Source organism: Microtus ochrogaster, chromosome 1 (assembly GCF_000317375.1).
Source record: "Microtus ochrogaster isolate Prairie Vole_2 chromosome 1, MicOch1.0, whole genome shotgun sequence".
Lineage (NCBI taxonomy): Eukaryota > Metazoa > Chordata > Mammalia > Rodentia > Cricetidae > Microtus > Microtus ochrogaster.
The window spans coordinates 109,167,620-109,178,403 of record NC_022009.1 but is presented as its reverse complement, the minus strand read 5'-3'; the positions used below and the strand labels follow the sequence as shown (position 1 = coordinate 109,178,403).

Genomic DNA, 10,784 nt, shown 5'->3' with positions numbered 1-10,784 from the left:
CCTCCTCTACTGAGATGATTTTAATATAAAGGCATGGCTTAAACATGCTTTAATTACATATATATATACATATATATACATGTGCATATATACACACACATATATATGTACATCACACATACACATAGATAGATAGATAGATAGATAGATAGATAGATAGATAGATAGATAGATAGATAGATAGATAATCTTACACCAGGGAGACAAAGGCAATGTAAGCTAAAAAACAGAGCCTAAAAAAGATGGTTAGTATAATTACTTCTATGGATAAGCAGAAGCAGGCAGATCCCTGTGAGTTCGAGGCCAGCCTGATCTACGAAGAAAGTTCCAAGATGGCTAGGGCTACACAGAGAAACCCTATCTTCACAAACCCCCAATAGATTATATCCTCTTTGAAACATCAAATAATAATAATCTTAGGGATTAACTTAAACAAGGATTCTTCTTTTATCTTAAAATCTTATACCCCACTTGTCATCTTAAAAATTACTTTATTAATACACGTCCTACCATATTTTCCACTCTGTGTATTATAATGTGAGAAAACTGTTGAGCAAGAGTAGTGTACAAACACAGACAGTGTCACCATGTTTCATAGTTTTATTGAATTTCTCAGTTTGAATTGTCTATGATAAGTATAATTCCGATGACCTCAATTATAAAGTTCTGTTGTTACTATAAATAGCAGATACAAGGTTGGCTGCCATGCCTTGGGCACACCACACACACGCGCGCACACACGCACTCACACACATGCACGCAAGCACAGAAACACGGGAGATTCTGCAGCCTGCTACATTCAAACAATACTGTGCTTTTACGGGAAGTACACCTCTTTTTTATTACAAAGACAGTTATATGTAATCAACCCAAATTTTGTCAAGCTATCACTGATGCTGATAAACCTGAGAAGGCTCAAAGTGTCAATCAAATAACACTGTTTCATACTTCTCCGTAGCGCTGCTAACTGCAAAGAAATCCGCTTCCATCATCTACATGAAAATCACAGATATTATAAAAATAAAATCTTCTTGAAAAATCTCTAAAACAACATATAACTCAAATGCATAAATTTTGTTCTGTAACATAAGTTCACCTTCATTTAAAAAAAAAGTGGCAGAATTTAGCAGCCAAATGATACAGTTATCACTAAAAATGTTGGCATTGAAGTTGCCAGAGTGCCTGAAGAAAATAGATTAAAGTCAATTGCAATGCTGAACTTGTTGGTAGTGTTAGGTAAAACCCCTACCTTAAAGATGTTAAGATTGTACTGTGTTGTCTTAAGAAAAAGTACAATGCAAAGCTTCAAGATCTAGCAAAAGACATCAGCCGCACTTTTCTCTTGCTGTTTCACTAAATGTGTGTTTCAATTCTTACATCATGTCTATAATGCCCACTAGACTTCTAAATCATCCATTTTGAGTAGGAGACAAGCCTTATTTAGCCTGTGGCAGTGGAAATATTTAGGGCATATTCCAAACATTCTGAAAAGACAACACAAACTTTCTATAATACAAATATATATATAACACAATACAAAACCTGTCTAAAATATCCTACACTTGTTATGAATCTTATAATAGTCTAACACCAAGTTGTGCCTGTAGAACAAGAATCCTGAATGAAAGGAAGGCATGCAAACCCAAATCCAGGGAAAATTAAACACATAATAAAACAGATTTTTGTTTTAGATTCAAATACAAACTAGTCTTAAATGTTCAATACTAACATATGAAAAAGTCTTAAATATAATTGCCATTTTATCTAGCACTATATTATCATAAAATATGCCAGTGTGACATTTGAATATTATACATTGCAATAAATAGAATTTACATCAGCATATTGTACTTTCAAAGAAGTTTTACAGTCTGTACAGCTGAAGGCCCACGAGCTTCATCAATAAATACTATTGTAGTAATTACATTCAATTGGCAAAACAAAATCTTTGATACATGCTTACTAGTACCACATCTTCTAAGTTCTGTTACTAATTGAATTCTGGCTCTTGCTAAGTACTGGTATCTGACATATAAAAAGGTGGTATAGTGTTCTGGTTAAGTAGAGATTTTCAGGTTTTGACCTGTCCATACAACAGTTGGTAAACACAAAGAATTTTATCCAAGGACTAGATGGAAGAGTCCTAGGAAGCACAGAACCAGATTCTCATTGTCTGCTTTTCAAGATTTACCGCAGCACCCATGGTGCCAACAAATGAATACCCTCTCACTTTTGCTGCTCATGCAAAATGGGATTCAAGTGTCAAGATTCCAGCAAATTCTCCGTAGCCACATCGTGGTTTTAATTTTGAATTTTCTCTGTGCTACGTTTCTTCTTAATTTATCATGTTAGTGCAATATAAGTTCAAAGCAACCTTCAAAGAGTCAAAGAACAATTTGTAAGGAATAACAACAAAACCGACAACAATCACAAACCCTTGAAGTTGGAAACACTTTAGCAGTGTGAAATTCAGTGACTTGCTAAACCGTACATTTTTTGGTGTCATTCACCCAAGTGTCAACAGATCTGTCTTTACTATGAATATGCTTACTCATATCAGGTGGCACAAATTGGTTTTTTGGCTAATAACGCGTTGCTTCTTCCTGACCTGTACACGCACAGGTCATCTCAGGGACTTCTCTTGACCTGGAAGAATTTGGCACAGTCAGTGTTATTTTATTAAATGATGAAGCAATCTAAGGAAGAAGGTGAGGCTGGGGCTGTATCTCAGTGGCTGGACTCTTGCCTAGTATCCATTAGGCCCTGGGGCTAATCCCAAGAAAGAGGAACACGGCAAAGTGTAAAGGACCTTGGTTCCCCTCACCAAAACACATCCCCAAAGAACAGTTTATGAATGTTGAAACAGTGCATTTAATATCTACCCAAGATCAGACTGGCATCATGAAATTCAAACGCAGAAAACTGTATTAAACAATGAGGAAATAATGGAGACATATAAATCTCTGAGCTGTGTGTTTCTGAAATTTCCATTTGGATTAGTTTAACAAAATTACTTTTGAGCCACTGAACAGTTTTGAAGTGTCAACGTACTGAGGCTATGTTTTAGACTTTTGTCTGTAGGGTTCTGAAACAGAAAATGCTGCATGAATCTTAACACCTTGGGAACTCTGCAAACCTCAAAAGTGGAAGACACCTAAAGTGTCTACTTCAGTTGGCTTTTATGGCAAGACTGAATGTGTAAGAGAGCCACTGAGAGATAGGAAGGCTGAATGCAGCTCTTCTTCATGGGTCTGAGTAACATGAGACTTGGCAAATGGAAGCACTCCAAAGAGCTCTCAGGTCCCCGGTCACTCGCGTGTCTAAAACTGACATCCAGCCCTGAATTTTATGTCATTATATCCTACTGGGTCACAAAGGTTCTTTTTTTTTTTTGTCTTAGGAAGTACTTTAAAAGCGCTTTCTAGCGTCATTTATAACCTCAGAAGATAGCCGGTAAAGACTAGCTTTCAAGCTAAAGTTCTTCTGACAGCAGGTTATTTATTTGTGACTGTTTCCTCATTATTTTAATTATATTAAGTTTGGTGATACCAAGGACTACAAATGTAGCAATTCGTTACTCATTGAAAATTCTTTTTAAATTTCAGTACCTTCTTACAAATATTTCACTGCTGCTTAGCAGACAAGAGTAGAAAACAGTGGCTATCCCCTAACTACAGAGGGCTTGATGTATACTTTCAATTGCCTTCTTTTCAGTTTTATGGTGCCTCGGTTACTTCCAAGTTAATTTCCTCTACTTTCTCTCTGCAAATGTTTTTCATTTCAAGTGTCACTAAAAGATAACAATTTGTTAAAACATTACAATTTGTTAAAAGATTTCAGCTGCCCATGCTCTTGGCACACCTATGACTTCCTTACATTCACATTTCAGTAGGCATTTCATGTTTTCAAGAACTCTGAGGAATCAGAAGGAACCTTCTTCCCATTACTATTTTAGAACTCTTCTCCCCACCCCCAGCCGCACTGTGAATGTCTGTCAACCACAGTCCTCTAAAACACTAACAGCCCTGCTCTATAGCCCTCAATCTAACATTCTGCTGCTTCAGCCAACCAACCTTCAGTCTGAAATTTAACTGTGATTTCTCAAAATTGTTTTCACAGATGTGGGTGAGTACTTCTCTTGGAACACAAAGTCCAAAGACACTGCACAGCAGTGGAGCAAGTGAGGGCTTTTTTTTTTTTTTTTATCCCAGGAAGCCTAACAGTCCACAATATTTATAAGAAAAACACATGCACTTCAATTATTTTGAATGTATTTTGCCAATAATATAATATCCGCATCCTCCCACCACCAAACATTAAACAGGCAATGTGCCGGAATCAGTCTTCCAGAAATGACTGGAAATACTCATTTTCCACACATAAAAGTCCACTGATTTTATTTTCCTTTTCAATTCCTCAAAGACATTATCAGCCACCATCTATGCTTCCGAGGAACTGAAGGGCACGGACCGCAGGCAGCTGCTCATTACTGAATGGACTGACTGGTATTAGCCTAGGCCAAGCAGTTTTTGAAAGTAGAGACTTTAGTTTGTTTTCACCATGAGATGCACACAGCAACAGAGGCTGGACAAATCACAAACTCCAATTCCAGGCGGCCAGTTTTTCTGGGAGAAACTTTTAATATCAAAAGTGCCCTGCTACACATGCACACACTTAAATAATAGCCGTGCCTGTGAGTTTCAAAGGGAGAAGAGGGCGTGTTTATCTAGGTGGCACTGCTCGATTACACAGACTCCTAGTGAGTAAGAAAGGAGCTTACAGGAAAGGAAGATAAACGTGAGTGTGCAATAAACCGATGCTTCCTTTTTTTTTTCTCAACTCACTACTGTCTGATCTGGAGCACTAGGAACTTAAGGAGAACAAAAAGATAGTTTGTTCTGTGAGCATCCTACCATGTTACAAAAGGGAGGTGTTTGGGTCTGGTGCCTTCACAAGCTGGTGTCTCCATTCTGCTTGAACTCGGATAAGATATTGAGAGTCATTTCTTCACTCTTGGATTGTAAATTGGCCTCACTTCTCCTGGAAGCTTTCCTGGTGGCTCGGGACAATCTCCTTCTGAAAGTGTCTCCAGCCAAGAAATAAAGAATGGGATCCACACAGCTGTTGAGACTTGCCAGACCTCGTGTCACCTGGTAGGTGGCATAAACCCTGTCATTGAATGCACACATTTCTGGGGTCTGGAAATCCAGCCGTGCCCGCAGATTCATCGTTTTCATCACGTGGAAAGGGATGTAAGACACAGCAAACACTGTCAGGACAATTATTACCAGGTAAATGGATTTCCTCCGGAGAGGAGAGTTGTCCAGGTCTTTGTAAATCAGAGCTCTAACAATTAATCCATAGCAGCCCAAGATCAGCACCAAGGGGATGCAGAACATGGCCACGGTTGTGCACATGCTGTAGATGAAATAACTTCGCAGGTACTCATCGGCGGTGGTGTCATAGCAGGTGATGGTTTTGTTTTTCCGCATCCCAGTGCCAGAGTAGAAGAGAATGGGGGAGATGGCCACCACCACAATCAGCCACACCAGCACGCTGACATAAATGGCATTCTTCTTCTTGAGCCTGCCCAGAGATTTGAGCGGGTACACCACGCCGCTGTACCTGTGTGCGCTGATGCAGGTGAGGAACAAGATGCTGCCATAGAGGTTTACATGGAAGATGAATCTCTGAAGCTTGCACATCGCATCCCCGAAGATCCAGTCAGTCTTGTTGAAGTAATAAAAGATGAGAGCTGGCAGGGTGAGCACGTACAAAAAGTCCGCCAGAGCCAAGTTGAACATGTACACGGAGATGCCGCTCCAAGGTTTCATGTGGAAAACGAACATCCAGATAGCCACGCTGTTGCCCAGGAAGCCTATGATGAACACTAATATGTAGACCACCGGCAGGTAGTAGAACTGGAAGCCGGTCTTGGTCAGGGCACATCTGAATGAAGAGGCAACTGCTGCCGTGGAAGCTACTGTACTGTTTCCCCAAGGCGAGCCCAGGCCAGCCAGGAAAGCTGTGTCCGTCCCGTTGGGGACAGCTGGCCAAGGGACCTCGGTCATCCTCTGCTCTCCAACTCAGGCAGCAACTCGGAGGGGCAGACCGCAGCGAGCGGGCGGCAGCGGCGAGGGGCTCAGCGCGCATCGGAGGCGCGGGCGAGGGGAAGGGACGGCGCGCGGGAGTTCCCCACGGGTCGGGGCGCGCGGGGGCTCGCCCACGCCGGCTCTAGCCGCGCGTTCGTCGCGGGCCATGAAATTGGCCCCGAGGTTGCGACTGAACCAAGCTGAAGGACGGGCGGGCAACTTCCCGGTCCAGCTGGCAGCGCGGAGGTTACACAACAGGACGCGCAGGGCACCTCCACCAAGTTTGCAAGTGCGCTCCCGCGCGGGGCAGCAGCAGATCAGCGCTGCACTGCGCGCCCGGGGCGCGGCGCGGCGAGGTCGAGTTCAAGTCGCTTGGCGGTTCCCAGCGGCGAGAAGGCTCAGGCCAGCCACCTCCCGCACTGATCAACTTTGCCTGGCCATCTGCCTAATCCCTACCTGGCAAGCTCGGACCTTCGCTGGGGCCACCCGCCGCTTCTTCCGGCCGCGCTCAGTCTCGGGAGGTCCTTTGGAGAGCGCGTGGCCGCGGACCCCGACGCTGCTAGCCTGCACCCCGCTTGTGGTCCATGAAGGCTGCAGCCTTTCCCGAGGCTCCACTGGGTCTCGAGTGCAGGGGGCAGGAAAGAGAGCCAGGCTCCCAGCGGGGTGGGCGGAGCCAGAGAGCCCGGGCGAGTCCGCGCTCCGCGGGGAGGAGAGGGGCGTGTCTCCGCCGTGCTAGCTGGTGGCGGCGGACTCAGGGCTGGGCGTTGAGGGCGGGAGGTGGCCTCTGGAAGCAGGGTTCGCGGTGCCCCTGCACGCCTGGCACGGCCGCTGCCACTCCAATCAGTGGTCAGAACAAAAGATAAGCTATGGTAGCGACGGCTACTAGCGAGCGATTGGTCAGAGGGGTTTCCTCAAGACCTCCAACAGCCAGCTCTGCAAAGTGAAGTTGCTGATACATTGGAAAGCTTCTGAACGCTGGCAGCATTTTGCCTAAAGCTGTGAGCTAAACGTTCTGGGCAGACATCCCCAGAGCCTCTCGGAATTCGCAAGGTGTTTGCAGGCTCCAGACAGCCAGCAGTTTGCAGGTGGGCACGCCCTGGCCCTGCACAGCGCCTTGCTTTGCCCAGCGCGTGTAGAAACCTGCTGATCCCAGAAGGTGCCAGCTTTGAATGAGTGAGGGTGGTAAGCAGCATGGGCGAGTCGCGTTCTGCCCTTCGTGTCTGTTTGTTTTTGTTGTTGTTTTTTGTTGTAGTTAATCTCAACTGTTTTTTTTCCCCATCAATTTAGCAAAATGCTAATAAATCAGCCTCACTGGTAACATTTTTGTGAGAATGTCCTTAAGAGCCTGATTCAACTGATGATAGCTAAGGCTACACATATCATCAGTACAACTTGTTAGATAACACTTGCTGGAAAAGACAAGCGCCATCAAACCTCCATTCACGTTTAATTAAGTATCAGAGACTACAGTAAAAATATTTCAACATCAAACCGAGTATTACACATAGCTTTATAGAGAAAGAGTTCCCTTTGGGAAGTGATTAATGAACGGTTTGCCCTTGTTACCAATCCTATTTCTTAAAGTTCATAGTTGCACGTTCCTTCCAGCAGATACCTTAAAAATACAGCCAGAGAACAATGCAATTAGTATATTTATGGCAGACCTTAGTTTAGGCCTCCAAATGCATAAAAAATGTAGGCAACATATTCCAAAATGTGTATACTTTTAGTTGTAAACTAAATGGTTATTTCCTACTTGAGGACATAATTGAGCAGGCTTTCCCAAGAATGGCACCAAGCACTTTATGACAATTAACTGATTGATGTATTTTGTGTGCTACATGAACAAATACATTTCTCTTACAGAAAAAAATATAAAAATGAAATGTCTTCAAGTCTATACTATATCTATTTCTTTCTAGTCCCATATATTCAATGACTGTGTTCCCTTAAAAATACTAAGGAGGGGTTGGTGAAATGGCTCAGCCCTTCAGGGCATTAGTCACTTACCAGTGAGCCCGAGGACCTGGTCCCCCAACTCACCTGGTGGAAGGAAAGCATTGCCTTTTGTCTTTTGACCTCCACACTCCTACTCCACACTCATGGGTTGTGGCACATGAGCATGTGTGCAAGTACACACAAACACTCACACACAGTGTAGAAGGGAAACAAACAAGAAACCTTAGAGGAAAATTGTGAGCCCTTTTCTCAGATATCAGAAAAAAAATCACTCCACCCAGCATATCCTTCAGGGGAGCAGCAAGTTGTACTCCATGGACCGAGTGAACACACAGGTGCTGTGAACCCCAAAGCACAGCGATGATAACATTAGAACACGCCAAAGTGTACAGGGGATGCAGCTCAGAAACAGCTGTGTTATTTTTTCTGTTACTCGCCAGTCTTCACATCATACAATTCCACGATTCTAAGCCTTAAGAGATGCTCCTCTATTGACTGACAGGCTCCTAGCAGGGCTGCATCATCTACTATGAAGGAAAAGGAAGCAAGGGAAAGCCCACTAAGCCTTTCCAGGGTACTCAGGAGGTCTTGCCTTCTCACTCCTTTCCACTGTCCATTTGCAATCTAAGCAGTACATAGCCTCCCTCAAAGGTCTGTTGCAAATGCATTAGCTCATCATGTGAGTGTTTTGAAACCTACCTTTGGTCCAGAGAGCACTAAGTCCTTTCAGAAAACCTACTAGAAATTTAGGGAACCAGACTGCATCATAGACATTTTAAAAGTGGATTTTTTTTTTAAAAAGAGTGATTCTTTGAAATACTACTTTCACATTTATCATATTTAACTATGTATTTGTACTATGTTGAAGGTATATTAAAATTTAAAATGCACCTTATAGGGATAAGCTATAATCATTTGTTTGTAACCTTCTATTTGTAAAATACTGAACTAGATTCGATGAAGGAAAAATTAAAAGATCACCTAAGACCGACTGTCTGTATTCATATTTGAATAAAATTATATATGCCTTAAAAGTGTAAGAGAAACATCGAAAAACATATGTCCCATATTGCCCCCAACATTTGCTGCCAGCACTTGGATGCTAATTGGTAGTGAATTGGAGTTACAGTGTGTTGGGGCTCAGGGACTTCAAAATATTTGTCCTTTGACATGCCTAGTAGTCTGAACTACAGGAGCCTAGGGGGCCACCTAGGCAAGATCTCTCTGGCCTTCTCCTGTCTGTAAATCTTCACCTTGTCTCTTGAGGTGAAGCTCCGGAGCCAGACTGTCTTGTGCTCTGGATCCTTTGCTCCTCTGCTGGCCATGACACTGCCTCCAAGGAGGAAATGCTGCCCAGAAGTACCAACAAGAATCTAAAGAGACAGAGCTAGGTTTTCCTTTCTATTTGCTGGCATTTTTACCAAACTTAAGACTAAAAGTCGACAGCTTTCTTCGTGACTTTGTGTCTTCATTCTTCCAGGTTCCCACACCACATAAACTTTGGTTACAGAAAATTGATATTTTCCCATTACTGAGCTGTGATATGTTTAAATGTGTCCACCATAACCCTTAGGATGGGTAAGAACCTTTCATACCGTCCCACCCTTGGAGATATAAATGAGTATTAATGTGTTTAAAATGCCAAGAACACACATATCATGTAATATCATGTAACATAGCAACAGAAGTCTTATGAATGACTTCCAGAACCCTGACTTGGGGCAACAGAAGAATGAAGAAATGACAGACACATACACAGACATCAGAGAAAAGCTGAGATCAGGTGGTCTGGGTTCCCGGATGGGGAAGGCACAGCACCCACAAGCTTATCCATGTTTATTACAGAACCTTTGAAAAGCGAGGCAGGGTTACAGCCCACAGCTGAACAAGAGGCAGGAGGCAGGTTTAGCTAATCTCAGTATGATCTGTCTTCAGACCATGAACATCCTCAGAGGAAAAAAAAACTATGGTGGATATTTCAACACACTCTCAACCTTTGCACTCAACCCAGAGGAAGGCTGTGTCATTCCTCTGAGCCTCCCCTTGGGTAAGCTTTGCAACGCCCATGGAGCTGGACCATTGAGGTCCTTGACGTAGCCATGCTCGTAGCAACAATACACATTCACTCAGGATTTCAATAGCTCCCCGTAGACTTAGGATTTATAAGACACAATTAAAAAAAAAAACATTGTCTATGGACTGGAGAGATGGCTCAGTGGTTAAGAGCATGAGCTGCTTCTCCAGAGGACCTGAGTTCAATATCCAGCTCTCACATGATGGTTACCACCCATCTGTAACTCCAGTTTCTGGGGACCCAATGCCTTCTTCTGGCCTCAGTGGACACCAGGCACTTGTGATTCACAGACATACATGTAGTTAAAACACGAACACACATATTAATATAATAATTTGAAAGTGAAAAATGAAAAAAAAAGCTTTTTTTTGTTTTGTTTTTCTAGAATATCCCATTCTACTACTGGCAATAATGTTACTGAGGTAAATAGTAGGAGTGATAAAATTACCTGATCAGAAAGGTTAGGGAGTTCACCCACTGTCACGGACTAGAAACTGGGATTAAACATGGGTCACAAACTAGTGATGGAGCTGAAAGAAGTGGGGGTCGCTGCTTAGAAAGCATAACTATGGCCAGTAAGGACTTAGCATTAAAAACCAGCAATTCCCAGAAGACTCCTCTCAAGAGAAAATATTAAGCTGGTCCTCAAAGGACCACAG

General features: G+C 43.0%; 1 protein-coding gene across 1 annotated transcript; it reads right to left on the bottom strand.

The window, feature by feature from the left end:
• Nucleotides 1-589: 589 nt before the first annotated feature.
• On the bottom strand, nt 590-6,732 carry P2ry1 (purinergic receptor P2Y1). The gene has a single exon (XM_005344045.3). The coding sequence runs from the start codon at nt 6,069-6,071 to the stop codon at nt 4,950-4,952; it is 1,122 nt and encodes a 373-aa protein (XP_005344102.1). The 5' UTR covers nt 6,072-6,732; the 3' UTR covers nt 590-4,949.
• Between the last annotated feature and the right edge of the window lie 4,052 nt (nt 6,733-10,784).